The following is a 20546-nucleotide window of genomic DNA, read 5'->3' as shown; positions in this document are numbered from 1 at the left end:
ACCCATCACTGCCTATGCAAGGCACTACTGTAAACACTTTATACATATGATGTTATGTAATATTCATTACAAGCCTATAAGGAAAGACCCCCACCTTCCAGCATTGGACAAGTCACCCAGGGAATGACCGTGGCATATGACTCAGGGCAGCAGTTGAATGCTAGCATGTCTTATGCAGGACTTCTTTAATACCCTTCATCTGGACCCCTAACAGCTTCCTGCTGGAAGGTGGTGGCAGGACTGTTAATCCCGAACATCCCTCATGTCCTCGATGTTTGATAGAATTGATCCTACTTATAGAGCCCTGATGAGGAAGGTCAATGTAATATGGAATATTATATATTTATTTACCAGAATAAGAACTTACACACAAGCTTGGGAGTCAGAAGCATGGCAGGCTTCTAGAGGAGGAGAAGAGAAAGGAAGAGAAGAGAAGAGAAGAGAAGAGGAGAGGAGAGGGGAGGGGAGGGGAGGGGAGGGGAGAGATTCCCTTTCTCTTTCACTTCCTTTTATCTTCACCTGTGCTAAATTTCCCTATCCCCACCCTTATGGGTGGATAGCTTTGTGGGGCTCACCCCTAGAGAGCCCCACCAAGCCAAATGTTTTCCCCTACTCAGGCTGTAGAATGGTTCAGAGCAGAACCAGAAAAGCTCATGGATTCTTGACTTGGAATGCTCATGTACCGCTCCCCAAGCTTCTAGAACAAGGTCACCACTGAAATTCCAACTCAAATTAAACTTCAAACCAAATTAGGAATTTAACCCCCTCAGTCCCACCAGCAACATTTCAACTGATCAGGAATCACTGGTAGCTAGTGGGTAACATGTTGACAGATGTAGCCTGCCCTGGTATCAAATTCAAGATCCTCCTGCCTCAGCTTCCTGGATGCTGGGATTACAAGGTGTGTAACATCACACCCAACTCAATATCCAAGCTACTTTTATCATCAAGATTTCGATGGAGAGTGGGTGTGAGTGGAGAGGTGGCTTAATGCTTAAAAGTAGTATCTGCTCTTCCAGAAGACCCAGGTTCAATTCCCACCAACCAACCACCTGTAACTCCAGTTACAGGGGATCGAACACCCTCCTCTGGACTCCAAAGGCAATTGCCATGCATGTGGTACATAGACATACAGGCAGGCCAAACACCCATATACACAAAAATAATACCATATACACAAATTAATAAAATAAAAATCATTTTTAAAAAGTAGTTCTATGGGTCACCTCAGTTAGTGAGGCAATTGCCTTGAGAACCCATGCGTAAAAACCAGGTGTCTACTGCTCTGCTAAAGGAACACGGAAATAAAATGACTCCTAAGGACCTTCTGTTATAACCCAAGATCAGTGCCTTGCTCAGCCACCATCAGAGAAGCTCCCTCCTCCTACAGCTGATGGGAACAAATATGGAGCCCCACAGCTGGACAGTGTGCAGAGTGGGAGACCTTGGAACACTCAGTTCCATCAAATCCCCCCCCCCAGGGGTCAGGGAACTCTGTGAAAGAGGAGGCAGAAAGGAAGTATCAGAGGGGGTGGAGGACTGTTGGGAGACATCATTCTGTAAAACTGTGTCTGATTGGTTTGAATAAAGCACTGTTGGCCAATAGGGAAGCAAGATAGGTGGGACTAGGAGTCGAGGAGGATTCTGGGAAAGAGAGACACAGAGAGTCACGATGTAGCCTCCAGAGGAGTAAGAGGTTCAGACCCTTTTCTCCGGTAAGAGAAATACTTAGATTAACAATTACGGGTTGAATACTTAAGTCAGAGCTAGCCAGTAAGAACCAAGCAAACAGTCAACAGCTACATAATTAATATAGCATCTTGTGTGCTATTTGGGGACTGCAACTGTGGCAGAGCCCAGGCGGCTGGCGGGGGGGGGGGGGGGACCAAAGTGACTGGCAAGGGAGACTGCACTCTACAGAGGACACCAAGGAAAACAAGGTCTTCTAGATGCAACAGGAATTGTGCACATATAACCTCACTCAAGACTGTCCACAGGGCCAGCGCAGGTCTAAGCCAGACAGAGTCCCAGTGTGGAAAGGGGAAGTAGATACAAACCCCCATCCCTAACCCAGAAGCTATCTCCAGTTAATTACTGCTCGCAAAGGAAAAATTACCTTTCTCCAATGGAGTCTCACTATGGACGCACACCACACTTAAGGGCAGGCTCTATGCCCAGAAGTAAATGGCTAACACAAAACAAACTCAATGGGATTCTTTTTGGAGAGGTTTTCTGTCTCATAATGCCTTGTTTGGGCATGCTTTAACCTTCTAAGTCTTTTTGCTTACACATTATAGTATGTATGTGTTTGTTTGCTAATAAGAGAAAGAAAGATAGGGCATTGATTTGGGTGGGTGAGGAAGTGGGAAGGATCTAGAAGTTGGGGGAGGGGAAAGTGTGATCAGAATATATTATATGAAAAACTATTTCCAATAAAAATTAGAAAAACGAGCATTGTGGCATGCATGCACTTATAATTTTAGGGGATGGAGAGAGACGGATCCCTGAGGCATACTGACCATCCAGTCTCACCTACTCAATAGATGTCAGGCCAATGAGGGACCCTTTCTCCAAAGCAAAGCAGAAGGTGCCTGAGGAACAACAGTAGAGGCTGACTTCCGGTTTACACACGCATCGTATTACACATGCCCCCACACAAGCACAAACATACACACACACCAAACAATTCTAGGGACGGCACTCAAAGAGCCTAGACTCCTTGTCCATTTTCCTCATCACCTGGTCCTCTTGGCATTGTCATTTCCAATTCACCACCAAACCCCTGTTAGTCTCAGCTCGTCTCATAACCTCAAAACTCACTGACTCCCACTTCTCTGCAATACTTTCAAAGTTCTCTCACACCATTGACCTTGTCATGGGATTTGAATGTGCTGTGTCCTAGGGAGAGGAGACAGAGGACAGAGAAGAGGGAAACCGGAAGTAGCCGTGTTGGGCAACTTCTCCCATTGGTTCCGCGATGCCCATGGGTCCTCACCCCTGGCACACACAACTTCCCCTCTTCTCCAGAGGCCTGATCCTGTTGTATTCTCACATCCCACATGGTTTGGCTACCGCTATTCAAGTGAAGCTTTCAACTCTTTTACCTTGTGGATAACTCAACTTTGCTCCTGTTCTGACCACTCCTGCCATCCCCCAACAGGCTTTTTTTCTCTGCCCACCTTCTGCAGGTTGCTTTACCCCAAGCATTTTTTCCAGGTTCCCTTAGGTCACCAGCTACCTAGCCCAACTCATCCATTACAAAGCGTCTATCTCTACTTCTATACCAGTGATACTGAAGTCTACTCCCACCCAGAATTCCCCCCAAACAGCTCTAGAGTCTGTGATCCTACTGTCTCCTGGACAACTTTGCCTGAATAGGTTAGAAGCATTTGGCGCAACCATTTCCTTTCTGCTACAGATTGAATACATGTCCCCTAAATTCATGTTGAAACCTCACTGCCAATGTGATGGTAGCAGCAGGCGGGGCATTACAGGGCAGAACCCTTATAAATGGGATCACTGTCCTCCTAAAACAGGCCGAAGAGGACCTGTTCGTCTGTGTGGATGCAGACATCAGCATACACAAAGAGAGCACCCTTAGCAGACACTACAACTGCTGGGACCTGGACCGTGGGCTTCCCAGACTCCAGAGTAGAATCATAAATGTCTGATATTTGTAAGATATTTCGTAGTTGGCATTTTGCTACAGCAGTCTATAAAAATTCACTTCCTAACATACACTACTACCTTCTGTGCCTTCTGTTAGTAGTGCTCTCTCCTACGCTGTCCCCTAGGCCCGAATCTTAGGAAGCTTGTGGACTTCCCTGTCTTCCTTGCCCCCACAGCATTTCAATTACAAAAATGTTTACTAACTTAATCAATGTTTCGTATTCATTTAAAGAGTTCAAATATCCAAACTTAACTTGCTCTCCTGAGATTAAAAAATGTGTGACTGCTGCCGCCTGGTGGTGAAATACAGATAAGCAGCCGTTGGCTGTGGCAATTAAGGTCAGTGCACATCTTAAAAGTACAAGGAAAAAGGCACATAATGGAAAATGTAGGTTGGAGAGATGGCTCTGTGGTTAAGAACACATACTGCTCTTCCTGACACTGAGTTCAATTCCCAGCACCCACGTTAAGAGGCTTACAGCTGCGTGTAACCCCTGCTGCAGTGGGATCTCATACCTCTGACCTCTGGGCACCTGCATTCAAGTGCACACACACCCCCCCCCCCACAGAATTAAAATAATAAGAATAAATCTTTAAAAAACCAAATGGTGCTGGTGCATGCCTTTAATCCCAGCACTCCGGAGGCAGAGGCCAAGTGGATCTCCTGAGTTCAAGGCTACCTTAGTCTACAGAATGAGCTCCAGAACAGCCAGGGTTATGTTGTCTTGAAAAACAAACAACGAAAAGAAAAATGTGCTGTCCAGCTGACTCAGTGAAAGACATCTCCAGAAAAGCTAATGTAAAAAGGCCAGGGGTCCACCGGGTTATAGGAGGAAAAGTTGGTGTTGGTGTGTGTGTGTGTGTGTGTGTGTGTGTGTGTGTGCGTGCGTGTGTGTGTGTGTGTGTGTGTGTGCGCGCGTTAACAGGAGAACAGCGCATTGGTTGTTTCAAAAGGACTAAGCAATGGGGTCAAAGTCTTGAGCGATGGGAAACAAGGTCGGAGGCAAGTGATCTTTAATGCCACGTGACGGAAGGGGCATGGTAAAAAGAAACTCCTAGGTGAGTTGCAAGAAGCGGACAAATGTGATCAGAACTGCTCTTTGGATAGCCGTTCTCATGCATGGCGGACAGCATCGGTGGAGGGCAGGAAGGGTACACGGAGGCCAGGACGCCAGTGAGAAAACCAAGTCTTAGAGGATGAGGAACTCCACCGGGCTGGGGGGTGAGGGGGGGGGCAAAAGGTGCCGGCAGTGCTGGGACTTTGAGAAGATGAAGCAATGGAGGGGACCCAACTGGAGGGACGGGGGGGGGGGGACAAGGAAGGAGCACAAGTTGGGAGAAGGGTAGAGAAATGAGGAGTGTGCTGGCTGTCGTCTTTAGAAGTGCCCATGGTGCCGCCAGCTTGCCCTGCCTGGCCAAAACCAGCCTCTGGGTGGTCAAAGCAGAGCAGCCAAGTAGCAAAGCTGGACCAGAGCAGGAGAGGCAGGTAATAGGAGCATCTGGCCCTGGGGAGAAATCAGCATCTCAAAGAAAGGAGCCCAAGCTGCTAAATCCACCGCTAATCAGGCAATCTGTCCTTACAGGGTTCTGTGGCTTTAGAACTGATCAAGGCATAATCCTCGCCCCCAGAGCCCACAGTCTAGTCACAAGCCACAGATGTAAATTCATAAGAGGCAAGAGAGTTATGGTGAATAGTAACGACAGAGGGAAGGGGGAATCACCGCAAGCACCAGATGCTGCTCTAGAGGCTTGGCAAGCACATCAGGTCTGGGGATGCTCATGACAATAGAGAAGGCAGGTCCCAGGACTGCCCGCAGGTCACAAAGTGACAGACACAGACATCTAAAAGCACTAACCCCTATGCCGGAGTCCAGCAACTAGCAATATCTGTTCTTGAACCCACAGTTCCAAATTCAGCAGTATGGAAGCCAGCCTGCCCGCCCCTTTTCAAGTATCAGAATGAACTCCAACGTACCCCTCAGTTTTGGTACCATGGACCTTTGAGGCAGTTGAAGAAGTATAAATATCCCTTCTTCACAGAATACACACACACACACACACACACACACACACACACACACACACACACACACACACACGGTGGGACATGTAGCCAGGCGGGTCTGGGACGAGACTCACTATGTACCCAAGGATGACCCTGAACACCTTATCGCCATGCTTCTACCACCCAAGTGCTGGGAATCCACACCTGTGCTATCACATCTGGTTGATGTGCTGTTGGAGACCACACCGGGGGTTCGTATATTGGTAGGCCAAGTCCTCCATCAACTGAGCTACATCCACAGCCTTGAAGAAAAATTAAGCATCGGACATAGAGAAGTACAAAAGAAACCAATCATATTAAAATCTGGTTATCGAAATATTTTAAAACAGCAAATGTGCCAATTTTAGGCACTAATACATATGAATGCATTTTTGAGCGGAGAAGATCTGTGATTTACAGGAAGGAGAACATGCCCGGGTGCTGTAGATTTAAGCGGAGCTTGTTGTTGATATTCAATAACTGCCTGAACCACTTCATTTCACTCGGAAATACAGATGATACAGTTGGGTGTTGCTTGCTTTCATTCAAGGTCACGGGCCCCGGGTGTGTGAGGCTCCCGTAAGTCTAGTGGGCGTGTGGAGATGAAATGAGAGCAAGACTGCACAAGTAAAAGGAACCCAGAAGTGTGCAGCCTATAGACAGCACCCTTCGGCTGAGAAGACACACATCTGCCCTCATGCGTATGCGCGCATGCGCACGGGGTCCCTCCCTCCCTCCGCTCTCAAACCAGGGGCCCCCAGCATGTAAAAAGACACCAAGAGACACCTGCTCAGAGGCCTGCATGAGGGGGACCGCAGGAGGGAAGGAGGCGGCCAGGGGAGAGGGGAGGGGAGTTTCAGGGTGTGCTTCCTGGAGAAGGCCACAGTTGAGGGAACATTAGAGAAATGAACACTGTCCAGGCCCAGGGCTGGCAGGGACAAAGCCATTCTCAGCAGAAGCTGTGACCACGGCAAACACACACAGACATGAACCGCAAGCTCAGGGAACACAAACGATTCTGGTATCACCAAACATTAGACTACAAGGAAGGGGCTAAAGCAGATGTGGTAAGAGAAAAGTTAGAGGGCGGGCTACCTGGGATCTTTGGGTGCACTGGGAATAATAGGACCACTGAAAGTTTCTAAATAGGGAAACAATTAAGAAGTAGCTTTAGCTGTGGATCTCTGATGGAAGCAGAAGCAGAGATCCACAGCCAAGCATGAGCTCAACTCCTGGAATCCAGTTGCAGAAGAGGGAGGAGTGACGAACAAAGGGGTCAAGACCAGGCTAGAGAAACCCACAGAAACACCTGACCTGAACAAGTGGGAACTCATGGACCCCAGACTGACAGCTGGAGAACCAGCATAGGACCAAACCAGGGCCCCTGAATGTGGGTGTCAGTTAGGATCACTGGGCAGTCTATGGGGCCTCTGGCAGTAGAACCAGGATGTATCCCTAGTGCACGAATGGACTTCGGGAGTCCATTCCCCATGGAGGGTTACTCTCTTAGCCTAGATACACAGGCCCTGCCCCAAATGACTTGACAGATTTTAATGATCCCTCATGGAAGGCCTCACCTTCCCTGGGGAGTGGATGGGAGGGTTCACTGGTGGGCATGGGATGACTGCTGGGAGGGAAAGGGAGCTGGGATTGATATGTAAAATATTATCGTTTCTAATTTAAATAAAATCTATTAAAAAAGAAGTAGCTTTAGAATCAAATAGAATGGTGTGTTAAGGCGAAAGGATAGCCAGTGGGAGCCAGCTATCACCCCTGAAGGTGATGCCTAGCAAGGCTGGACCCCAAGAAGTGGCTCTAGAGATAGCAGGAACTGTTATAATTATTCTAATAATAGATGGTATTAATCCTATGTTATAGCTAATTTATAAATGAAAATGCCATCAGAGGAAAAAACAGAGTATATACAAGGGGATCCCTGGACTCTCCCCCCACACAAATAAATAAGAGAGGGTTACTACATGTTTACAGATGATCACAGAGGAGGAAAGGACTTTCTTAATGCACCTCAAAAGCCAGAAGCCATGAAATTAAAGACAGACAACTTAAAATCACATAGAAATTCTGCCCGATCAAAACCAAGCACAAATAAAGCCAAAAGACAACAAAGCTTGGCACCATATCTGCTATTCATATGTAAAGAGCTATTGGGATTCAATGTATTTGAGGACTGACAGAATAGAAAAATGAACACATAGAAGTGCAAAGAAGGGGGAATCCAATGCAATCCCCAACATATATAAGAAGGGACTGAGAGTGTGGCTTAGTGGGGAAGTGTTGGCCAAGCATACATAAAGTCCTGGGTTCAATCCCCAGCAAGGAGAGATAGGTAAGCAGACTGTAAGATGTTTCTAAAGTGCTCAGCGGCACTCAAAGAAAAAGAATCTGAGAAGAAAAGTGAACTGCCATATTATCTTCTTTTTGTTCTCACCCACCAGATAGGCAAAAGTACCAAAGACTGGAAAAATATCATCATGGCAAATCTGTGTGGAAACAAGCCAAATGTGCATCCGGTAATAAACTATGGTCCACTCTTGTAACCCATGTCACTAAAGGGAAGAGCCCTCGACCCCCAGTCACACATTCAAACGATGCATCTGCCACTGCCTAAGCATCTACGTCCTCATAAGTAAGTGGAAGATAATGGGGACACCTCCCTACAAGTGTTGTCGTGATCACATGAGCTAATGCTTGAAGGAATACCTGCCATTAGCTGTGTTAGAGAAGGAGCTGTCATTCTTATTAGACCATACTCTACCATCCGTATTATGAAGTATTAAGCTGTCACGGAAAACAAAGGGAAAGATACCTATGGGCCGAGCTGAAACAGCTCTCTAAGTTAAAGCACAGCAGCAGGCTCACTAACAGCAGCAACTGCAGACGCGCTGTTATTGAGTATTTGTCTTAAGAAGGGGTAAAAGAGATTTTTTTTCATTTCCTTGTATTGCTATCCTTTGATATCCAAGGGGCTTGGTTCCAGGAACCCACATAGATAAATAAGCACTGCTCTGGACGACTGCACAAAACAGTGTTTGCACATAACATACACAAACCTTCCACCTAATTTAAATCATCTCTCTATAATTTATAATACCCGATACCATATAAACATATTAAACGTTGTTATACCATATTGTTTAGGGAACAATAATGAGAAAAAAGTCTGTACATGTTCAGTGCAGACAATTCTTTAAAAATACTTTCAAATAAAGTTTGACTGAACCCAGGGATGTGGAAGGAGACAGAACCCGGGACTGGTGAGATTGCTCAGTGGGTAAAGGTGCTGCTGCCAACCTGACGACCTCAGTCTGGTCCTCAGACCCACCTCCCAATTTGCTGGAAGGAAAGAACCGTATCCAGCAAGTTGTCCTCTGACCTCCATATGTATGCTGTGACACGTAAATCAATGTAATAGAGCCCGTGGACGCAGGACGTCAACTGCATGAAAGGAACCCGCAGAAAGACATGCGAAAATCCAAAGTGCTTGTTACCTCTATAGCGAGGGCGCGAGAGTGCGGATGAAACAGGAGTAGAAAGGACACTTCTAATATTATCAGGTTTGGTATTTCAGCTCTCAAGCTAAGATTTGTACATTTTATAAATGCACTCGAATCTGGAAACAATGTGCAAAGTCAGCATTATGGTCCTTCTTAAAGCTTCCCCTGTCTCCCCGTGTTGGACAAACAAGTCCAACCTCTACTGTGTTCGCAAAGCCTTTTATTCCTGACCCCACCTGCCACTTGTGTCCCCTGCCACAGACCTCCTCCCTCGCTCTCACCCTTGCCACAGTGCTGTTATTGTACATGACATTATATCAAGGCACAGGGGTCCACGGCCCCTACAGCTTTACGTGCCGGTACACGCCCACTTATCCCTCTGATCTCCATTTAAGTGTTACCTCCTCCTAAGCCCCCCTCTCTCTCCTCCACGCCCCCAGACTAGGCCAGCTTGCTTTGTCCTATGCTCTCATAAGCGAGAGCTCCTTTTCTTCACAGTACTCTTCTCCGTTTTACACCTATTTCTGGAACAGATGCATTTATCTCTGGGCACAGGCTCACAAAAGCTAAGCGGGAAGAGGTAATGTCTGAGGTTTGCTCACTAGCGCACCCCAGTGGCCAGTGAGGAGACTAGCTGAAAGAAAGCACTTCCTATAGATTTAAGATGGATGGCTGGATGGATGGGATAATAGGGGCTGGGGATCTTTCTAGATTCTACCGTGAGTGACTTTGGGGTACCACTGCAGAAATGCTGGAGGGGAAGTGAGAAGGGTAAAAGGCAGGTTGATGCAGGTGTGCTGAGGACACTCAGGTAGAGCTGGTGATGAGCTTTCTAAAAAAAAGCCTCATGGCCCACCAGGTATGGATGGTGGCAGCAGCCAGCCCCACACCGACTGGCAGAATCTTCAAGGTGGAATGTGCCTAGAGCAGAGCTCTTGGGAGCACAGACAAAAAAGGGCCTGCGAAGGGCACTGTGAAAGCAGTCGGTGAGGAGGGCAGGCCAGAAGAAAGGGAGAGCTGGGAAGGACAAACCCAGAACCTTCCAGAAGGGAGCAGTCACCAGTCCCCACTGCCGCAGGGTTCCAGTGAGATAAAGGCTGGTTACTAGGTTTGGCCAGATGGCTCTTGTTGGTGACCATTGGCAGTGCAATGTCTGTGAAGATCTTGGTAAGAGAGGACATGATTATGAGGATTAATGGAGAAGGCAGGCTGAGAGAGAACAGTTCACAACGTTTGCGAGGTGATATCTGGCTGTAAATCAGTTTTAATAGTGACTTCTATTTCAAGTGTCTAAAAATAGACAGGAAATCAAAGCTATGCTTTAATGAACATTATGAGGGTTGCCTTAACAATAATCATATTTTTAAAGTCACTAGATTCACAGCCATATATTACATTATAGTAATAGATGTTCGTAGAATAAGGCAAAAAAATCATCATACCTAAATAGGTGAACATTAGGAAACATTATTACACTATGCATGCTCAGCCTTTTGTTATTGTGGCCCCTACAAAATTCAGGCTAGAGAACTGAGTCAAACACACACAAAACTCAATATTGTAGGTACATTTATGATTCTGTGCTTGTTAACTATGCTTGGACTGGACAAGTCCTTAAATTTTTTTAGATGCTGGAGAAGGAGGAAAAAACAATGACAGAACTCACTGGGCTTCATTGTTTTTAAAAAGTGGTAGAGAGAGAGAGGGAGAGAGAGGAAGGAAGGAAGGAAAAAGAAAGGAAAAGAAGGAGGGAGGGAGGAAGAAAGAGAGAAAGAAAGGGAGGAGAGAAAGAGAAAGAGGAAAAGGGGAGGGGAGGGGAGGGGAGGGAAATACTAAAATACTGTTGCTAGGTGGTGGTGGTGCATGCCTTTAACCCCAGCAGAAGCAGGTGGATCTCTGTGGTCAAGGCAAGCCTGGTCTACAGAGCGAGTCCCAGGACAGCCAGGTCTACACTGAAAAACCCTGTCTTGAAAAGATAAAACCTAAACCAAGCAACCAGAGGACCGAAGAAATGAGGTTTCCCATGAGGCACGGAGGGTAACAACGGTGTGAGCGACCACTGTCAGGACTACCTCTTCTGAGACTGAAGGGGAACATGAACGTATGAATCTGTGGTGTGGGTAAAGACACGGTGGAGCCTCAGTGGCCTTCATCAAGTGTGATTTTCTCCATTAGGCTAAGACTGGGCACACTACAGCAGAACTGGAAACCGCTCCCAGGTCAGGGGACGGGGACACGAAACTATCAGCAGCTCGTAACTAACTGGTCATGGTGGTACAAGCTAACTGGGAAGACCAGAAACAGGCATGGCTGTTTATTATCTCAAACAGAGTGGTCTTGGGGAGAAGCAAGACCCTGGTAGCTAAAGAGAAGGGCATTGGGAAACCAGCGCAATTTACAGGCCCAAACCCTGAGAAGGTAAGTGTGCGACTAACAAACTCTTCAAAGGAAGTCTCCCGGAACGCTGCCTCACACTGCAGTGGAAATCCCGAGAAGCACGGATTTCCAGGACCGGAAGGGAAGTGAAGGAGAAATCCGAAGATGGTGAAGAGGAGACTGGAGAGCCATGGAGATATCGCTCAGCTGACAGACTGCTTGTCTAGCAAGCACAAGGTCCTGAGTTGATGCTGGCACTTGGGACACCAGGCGTGGTGGTATGTATAGGGGCCTCCCACCCCACACTCAGGAGATGGAGATGAGAGAATCAGGAGGAGGAGGGGGAGGGGGAAAGAGAATGATAAAGGAGAAAGCACTTCGCCCTGAGGTCGAGATGAAACAGTGGCCTAGAGGAGATAGTGGAGTTACCAGGCAACCCATGGGGCACGTCACACTGCACAGCCTCGGGAGAACCGTGAGTCTTGGCTCTGTGGAGAGCTGCTGCCCGGGGAGGGGTGTTCCCACAAAGCGAGTCTTCGTTAGCATGGTTCAGTCCCTCTCCATCATACATGCCTCACCTTTTCCTCAGCCCTATCCATGTGCAGACTCAAACACTCTGCCATGAGTGAACTATGGCCGTGTGCCCTATGAGCATATGCAACTGCAATGTGGCAAAATACAATAAAAGACACACAAACGTGAACAACAACGGGGGGGGGGGGGCAATAACAAAAAAGGAATTTAGTCCAGGAAACCAAAGGCAAAGAGGTGGCAGGGAATGGGAGAGGGAAGGGAAGAGCCAGGCTGGAGAGGGAAAAGAACATTGTGGACAACGACGGCCACGTGACCAGTGAGAGTACCTAAGGACTGTGGAAACGAGCAGGGAATGGGAGCCCAGCCAACACCCAACACCAGAGCCCCGGGAACAGGAATTTTGTGCTCATGCCAAAACTACCAAGCATTTATTTCAGGAAAATTCCCAGGGTCTTGAGGAGAATAGAAACCTAAAAGTATTTTCCTTGCTTTACCGGGGACTTATCATCTCATCTCTCCGGATTCATGTCTCCTCCTGAAGCAGTAGAGCCCCCAAGGTTAAGGACCAAAAGCAACACTAGTCTTACTAATTCAGGATTTGCTCTTTGTGCTCACAATTTCCCAAGTGAACAGCAGATGGCAGCAAAGAGTTAGAAAAAGAGCTGGAAGCCCTGGAAAGCACTCTACACTATAAGGACTTAGAAGTTTTATGGTTTGGTTAGGTGCTCTCACTCTGACCTGGAGTGAAAGGGACATCATCCTTCCTATCTTGCTAGCTAAATCCTCACCAAGCTCAGGCGACAATGAGGTATTAGCAATAAAAGAGCATACCACCTTTTCTAATGGTCCTATTTTGCATCTCATGAGCTAGGGACCTCAGATACTCGCAGCATATCCTCTAAGAATATACAATTATCCTCCCGGAAATGGTGCAGAAGTGGAGATGAGTTGGCCTTTAGAAATGACATTCTGTTTCCTCACTCCCCTCGGTAGCACTTACCATGCTGTGTTGTAATACTCTCCCTTCCCCGGGCCCCCATTCACAGCTACAAATGCCTGACACATAGGAGGTGGCCACCAAATCCACACTGGGTAAATTTTTGAATTGAAGCCGAGGAGAAATGAGACACATGAGACAGAACTCCCAGGCTGATGTGGTAAAGGCAAAGACATCTGGCCTTCTGGACAGTATGGTATGTGGGAGAAAGCCTTAGTCACAGAACGTCTGGCTAGTCTTTGAATTCTAGGTTTGCTCCTTAGAGCATTGGACAAAGCATCTAATGTTTCTTAGCCTTAATTTTCTTGTCCATAGGAGAGTCCATCAATAGACTATTTAAAGGTGTACATAAACAAAGCAGTCCACATATTCTGCACAGAACAAGTAGTCAAGAAAAAGGCAGTTACTATTATTTATTGTGGCTCTCATTACTATCACTAGTGTTGTAGCGTCCCATCACATGGAAGACTAAAAATAAGAAATAAATTGCCACGACGACTCAGAATCCCCATTTCCTCAGCTCAGCTGCCTCAAGAGACACAGAAACAGGCCCAACAGAGGGCTGCAGAGAACCAACCGTGTTTAAAGTGCATGGCGTCTTAGGCAGTCTCTCCCCTAACCCCCAGGCCCACCCCAGAAGGAAGAGCATGAACTACCCAGTGTTTTCCATGGTAGACCAATGTCACCCAGCTACTGGATAGCTTTTGATGGTGAGCTCAGAGTACAAACTCATTTCAATGACAGGCATTTGGATTTGGCCATACTTCCCAGCACACATCACAGAAGAAAAGGTGTTCCGGTTCCATTTGGAATGCATGAACGCCTGAGATTTGACTATTGTTAGCCTGTTGCCTATGCCACCAGGGATGGAGCTGAGAAACAGCAGGAGTCTCCTGGATGTAGGAATGTTAGACTTCTCTGGAAGTTTAGTAGGGAAAGCCAATACTTTCAAAGGAAAAGGGAGTTCTTTGATGGCGTGAGACCCCTAGTGGTGTCACCAGGTTAAAGCAGCCTCAAGGAACATTCCGTCACCTTGTGGAACAGACCTGATGGAACCAGGGAAGAGGAGATAACTCAATGACAAGAGGCAGCTGAGCCTAACAGTACTTCAGGAGGAGCAGCTAATGAGTTCAAGGCCCCAGGTGGCCTCGGGCCATTTTGAAAGTGATAGAAATGGATCGTGACTGTCTGAGGTGCAGTAGGGAAAGAGTTTGTCTCTCAAAAAACTCCTAGCTACCCTGACAGGCAGGCTCTGGTAGAGAAGAAATCCCTCCACTTCTAGAGGCTTTCAGGAAGCCACAGAAGGTACAGTACTGTCCTGTCCTGTCTACAGTGGAGACCGCTAGCACTTCGGGTTCCTTTGCAGGCCACCTCTACCCGGTCAGTGCTATCTGCTGCCTGGCTAAAGCGATGCCCATAGTCCTTTCTTTTACATGGAGGAGGGTATTCTCATCTGCTGCCTTCTTCAATCCCACAGTCTCCTACGCTGTGCAATTCCTGCCCCTTTCGGCAGCTTTTCTGCTTCCCGGGCATGGATACAAAGAGCAAGAAGGCCGTCTCTTGAGAGGATGAAATATTTCTCTCCTACTCTGAAGTGCACACTGGGGGGGGGGGGCAGAAGCACTAGATTGACACAGTATGCTGGGTGCCATGCAAACCCCAGGCTACCACCAAGAACCCAAAACTTAGGTTCTGTGACAGGCAGTCAGCGGTACCATGCGCACCTACAAGGGATGCTTCTGAACAGCACCCAGGCTCTCGGCAGGTCTCTTTCATGCCCATTACCCCAGTGCCCTGAGACCAACATTAAGCATGCTGTAGATACTCAGCCAAGCAGCACCCCGAGATCCTGGTAGGCACCCAAGAGAGTGTGACTCCTCCAACCAGAGAGAAAGGGAAGGTGTGCAGATTCCAGAGGCATATGCTTTGCTGGTCTTACCTCCTTTCCAAAGCAGGTATATGGGGACCACATAGAGCATCACATGCTGGATGTAGTAAATCTCCAGTTCAAAGGGGAGCTGTGGGGATAAGACGGAGAGAGGCGGTTCAGAAAATTAGACTCTGCTAGACACCCAAAGCCTGCAGGACTCACAAGGTGGCAACCTGGACATTTCATCCATTCACCTCGCATTACAATTCAAGGGAAAAAAAGAACAAAATGAATGGACTTTCTCATCCCAACTGGCATGTTTCACCGGGAAGAGTGTATTAAAATTGAATGGATATTGCATAAAGCAATATATCCACTTGGAAATTCACCATGAAGACCACTGGTGAATGACGGACTTCGGTGGTTTCTGCAAAGAGGGAAGCTACTTTAACATGGGTTGTATGGCACTTTCTCAAGTGTCTCTTTAAGAAAAATATATTTGTGCTGGGCAGTGGTGGCACATGCTTTTAATCCAAGGACTTCAGAAGCAGAGGCAGGTGAATCTCTGTGAGTTCGAGGCTAGCCTGATCTACAAAGCTAGTTCTAGGACAGCCAAGGCCACCAGAGGAACCCTGTCTCAACAAGACATTATATATATATTAAAAATAATACTCTGAAGAATACATTTGAAGAAACAACCTTATAGTCCCACTCCTGGAAAACAGATGGTAGAGAAACTCATTTGACAAGAACATTCAATGGAGGATTTATTAAATTCATATTCCAAATAAAAAACAAAAGGAATCCTAGGTGTGGTCAAGTTCTGATCCAAGAATAATGGGTTTCCCAATGTGATAGTTGGGTGTCAGTTGAGGGTTTAACCTAAGGAAATGGGCCAATTCTGACCATTTTCCAAAAACACCTTCCTTACTTTCCACACATCTAACACTGTCTCACCCAATTCCGGTCTCCCTCAAAACAGAAGTCATGAGAGGAAGACAAAGAATATGATAAAGATATGCTGTATGAAATCCTCAAAGACCAAAATGCAAAAATGAAAAGACAAAATAAAACAAAACTCAGTGCTGGACTACAAACTCTGGAGAAAACCAGAATCTTGCCAGGTGGTTCATCTAAGGCAAATTCTCAACCCCTAGAGTACACATGCGTGTGTGTGTGTGTGTGTGTGTGTGTGTGTGTGTGTGTGTGTGTGATGCACACAGACCCCATGGCAAGCCCAGGAGACAAGGACTCCAGGGAAGATGTCAGCTGCTTCTTTTCTCCCTTCGGTGCAAGCACAGAATCAAGACTGTGTGCTAATGAGAGGAAACAGTTATAGGCACCCAAAGCACATGAGCCCAAGGCTGCCTTGTGCCAAGAGCTAAAACCAAGATCTGGCAGTGCTCCCAGAGTGGTAGCTGGGCCTGCTATGGACCCTGGACACAGACAATGGCTCTGGCTCTTGACTACAGAATTCCACACTGAAGGGAAATTTCCCAGGGGCCGAGATAATACACAACTCCTGCTTTACGTTCACAGAGGAATGTCTAAACCCAGAAAAAGAGACAAGGTACCAAGCCAGTCTGTAGGACACGCTACAGCTGGTCATGCCATCTGTCACACAGCATCACTAGCACGAGGCTGGTATGATTGCCTAGGAGGCTCCAAGGTGAACCTAATTGATATGGCTAAGAATGGTTTAATTTGGGGTAACATTTTATGCTTTTCAAATATTTTCATACCATGAGCTATTCAATCTCTCACCCTTGACAGATGAGGGACCTGAGGCACAGAGGCAAAAGGGGGAGGCTAACTGAATTATTTCAGTGAGGTCACCCAAAACCAGATAAGGAGAAAAGTACCCCAGGAAGGTTGGATACTCCTGTTAGGTTGTACATAGATGACTTATAATCCCTAATGTAAGTGAAAATGCTGAAAAATTAGTTTTTGCACTGTGTTGTGCAGGGGGATGATAACAACAAATGTCTGTACATGTTTAGGATAGACTAACACTTCTGAAACGTGCAATCCAGTTGGTGAATCTGTGGGTACAGAATCTGTGCTTGACCAGCCCATGGCTTCCTATGCCTCCAAAAGCCTGACACATGGAAGGTGCTGCTGCAAAAGGCCATTGTTCTCAACCAGAGTGCTAACAGCATTAGGAAATATGGGTGCTGCAATGGGACGAGAACATGTCCCTACTTGTCTTTCTACATGGTTGCATGGCCTGGGCCCTTCCAGTTCAAATGAGCATCACCATCACAGTCTGCTCTGCCGACTGTCACTCCAACACATGCTAGCATGGCTAATCTTTCCTATAATGGAGGATTCCCGAGCCTGGAGTACAAAAGACACCGTTCCCACCTGTTCAGATGCATGCAGTGAGGGGTGCCTTGCCCCTGCTCAAGAGTGCCCTACTGCGGAATGCCACAGACAGAGCTGAACTAAGTGCAGACACCAAATCACAAGGGTTAGGTGGGGGGGCACGGGCATAAAGGTAGACGTGTGAGAGAATGAGAAGAAGAAAAAGGAAACTGAGAGCTGGAAGACCATCATACTAACAGTAGGAATAAGGGAGCAAAACCAAACCAAAACACACGACACAAAGGGAGCCACAGGGCAGCTGAAAATGCGGCACTTACCACCTAATGCCAAACTATACTTGCTAAGCACCTCTGTCAAGCACTGTGCGAGGGTTAAATAAAGTCTCCTGAGTTACTACAGCATTTAATTAGTGCAAATTTCCCATGAAGTGCTTATAATGCGGAAATGGTTAGATCTATTTGACAGATAAGAAAAACTTAATGGCTCTTTTACTGCCGCAAAAATCCTGGCGCTATGGCCACAGCCTCCTTACAGTGATGCAACTCAAAATCAAGAGCCATTAAAAAGGGTTTTGAGCAAGACAGATGATTAACTTTTTTCTCAATTTCAAGTCAAGATGAGTTTTAGCATGAAGAAATCAGCTGGGAAACTTATCTAGTCCTTTGGAGTCAAACTGCCCAAAACGTTAGAAATATGAACCCTGTCCATAGCAAGGTCCACAGCTTGCTTCCTTCTATCTCAGAAAGCTGATGATCACACCACCATATTCTGCTGTGGAGACCAAGCCCCCTGCACCCTCTATGCATTTTTACTACCATTATCAAAAGATGGCCAAGACAAAACCAGCAGAGACAGCTGATCTGAACAGAGGAGAGCTCTTGGACCCCAGACCGACAGCTGGGAGGCCAGCATGGGACTAATCCAGACCCCCTGAGTGTGAGAGTCAGTGAGGAGGCCTGGGCTACCTATGGGGTCCTGAGCAGTGTTTATCGCTGGCATACAAACAGACTTTGTGTGTCCATAACACAAAGAGGGATGCTCTCTCAGCCTGGACTCCTTAGGGGAGTGCCTGGACCCTGCCCTGAGTGAAATGACAGACTCTGGATATCCCCTATGTGGAAGGAAGTGGGGATAGGGTGGGAGGCTGGGGAGATGGTGTGGGGGTGCGGGAGGTGGGGAGGGAGAGGGAATTGGGATTGACATGTAAAACAAGCTATTTAAAATTAAAATAATAATAATAATAAAAGATGGCCAAGACATCCAGGTCACCTGACAAAATCTTGAATTCCAACTTTTCTGTATCTCTGCCCATCCCCTCATCTGTCTCATTTCTCAGTTTTTCAAATCCTGCTCTATTCTCTGGGTCCCTGCGGCCATCTCTAGCCCAATCCCTTATATTCTCCAACTCTTCTCTGGACAAGCCAATCCCTTGTTTTTTTAACAAATACTTCAGGGACTCCGGGAAGATGCCAAGGTCCTCACCGCCCTCTCAATTGATGGCTGTTTTCCGTCCCGGGCCACCTCTTGCTATTCACCGCCCTGGTGACTTACTTTCCTTATCTAGCGGAGCTACTCCTAAGTCAGGTGGGATGTGGGTCTGGACTGCAGGAGATTGGAGCCGGTGAGAAGAGATGCAAATTAGACAAGTGATCCACACGTATAACTAGGTTATAAAATAGGTGCAAACACACGTGCTGGATGAAATTCTGACATGCACAGAACTCACAACACTTTCTTCAAGCGCTCCAAAATAACACCTTATGCCCTCCACTCTGCAGACCTCACCCCTTCCAAGATGGAATGGGTGGAGAGGTGGAAGCTAGAGCTAAGAGGAAGTGGCAACATAGAGGTGTAATTGTTAACACGGGAAAGCCTAAATATATCTCTAGACTGGGAGTCGATGGAAAGAAGCAGAGACAGCAAGGCACTAGACAGAGGACAGGAAGCAGGCAGGAAGGCAAAGGCCCCAAAGCGCGGAGGAAAGGGTTAGACTTAGGCTCTCCAGAGATAAGAAAGGACAGGCTGGGATCAGAATAACCGCACACAGGGAGGGAACATGCTGTGTGCTGGAGGAACTCAGACCACACTACAGGAGACTTGGCATTACTAAAGTAGTTGTGGGTAGGATTGGCAAGATAGCTCTGCAGGGAAAAAACGCTTGCTGTCCAAGACTGAAGACAAGACTTCAATCCACAGATCCCACAGTAGAAGAACAGAACCGACTCCTAAAAACTGTCCTCAGACCTACAGAGAGAGAGAGAGAGAGAGAGAGAGAGAGAGAGAGAGAGAGTTCCTAACCCCACATAGAACAAATAATAATAAATAATTTCATGCAGGATGCTACAAAGTTAATCTGTAGGCCCGCCCCTTTTTTTGTTTTTCAAGACAGGGTTTCTCTGTGTAACAGCACTGGCTGTTCTGGAACTCACTCTATACACCAGGCTGGTTTTGAACTCACAGAGATTCGCCTGCTTCTGCCTCCGGAGTGCTGGGATTAAAGCTGTATGCCACTAAGTTTGGCAATTCACAGCCCTTTTAATGGAAAAAGATACAGTCTGTAGGTATGACTGTTCTTGGCATTGTTCCTTCCAGCAACCTTTGGCTTTGGAACAGTTTATATTCATTAACCAATCACAGACTTTAACAGGCATAGTGGGGCCACAAACTCCTTTGAATTAAGTAATACCTGTTAGAGGAGTGACAAAAGGAAACCCCACAACCTAGATAACTATCAATAAAGAGATGGTTTTTAAGTCACAATACATTCATGGAACATTAAAATTAAGGAAACACTCGAAAACAATCGAGACTATGGACTAATCCACAAAGAAACTAAACATAACCTTCATCCAATGCCTGATGGAAGCAGAGGCAGACACCCACAGCTAAACACTGAGCTGAACTCCTAGAACCCAGAGACAGAGGGAGGACTGATGACCAAAGGGATTAAGACTGGGCTGGTTTAACACCCAGAAACAGCTGACCTGACAAGGGTTAGCTCTTGAATCCTAGGCTGATGGCTGGGGATCCAGCATGGGACTCATCAAGACCCCCTGAATGTGGGTGTCAGTGAAGAGGCCTAGGCAATCTATGGGGCCCTGGGTAGTAGATCAGTATTTATCCCGGGTATACAAATGGACTTTGGACTCCCATCCAACAATGGGAGATGCACTCTCACCCTGGACTCTTGGGGGGAGGGTCTAGGCCCTGCCCTGG

General features: G+C 46.9%; 1 protein-coding gene across 7 annotated transcripts in view; it reads right to left on the bottom strand.

The window, feature by feature from the left end:
- Positions 1 to 20546, bottom strand: part of Tmem164 (transmembrane protein 164) — a 160811-nt gene that overhangs the window by 23208 nt on the left and 117057 nt on the right. For all 7 annotated transcript variants that reach the window (XM_040744490.1, XM_013122325.3, XM_005082477.4 and 4 more), the window contains one exon: positions 15075 to 15153. In XM_040744490.1, the coding sequence (XP_040600424.1) occupies positions 15075 to 15153 (79 nt within the window). The remainder of the gene's footprint in view (positions 1 to 15074; positions 15154 to 20546) is intronic.

The sequence above is a fragment of the Mesocricetus auratus genome, unplaced genomic scaffold, assembly GCF_017639785.1.
Source record: "Mesocricetus auratus isolate SY011 unplaced genomic scaffold, BCM_Maur_2.0 Super-Scaffold_100003, whole genome shotgun sequence".
In the NCBI taxonomy this organism is placed as follows: domain Eukaryota; kingdom Metazoa; phylum Chordata; class Mammalia; order Rodentia; family Cricetidae; genus Mesocricetus; species Mesocricetus auratus.
This window is presented reverse-complemented; position numbering and strand designations above follow the sequence as displayed.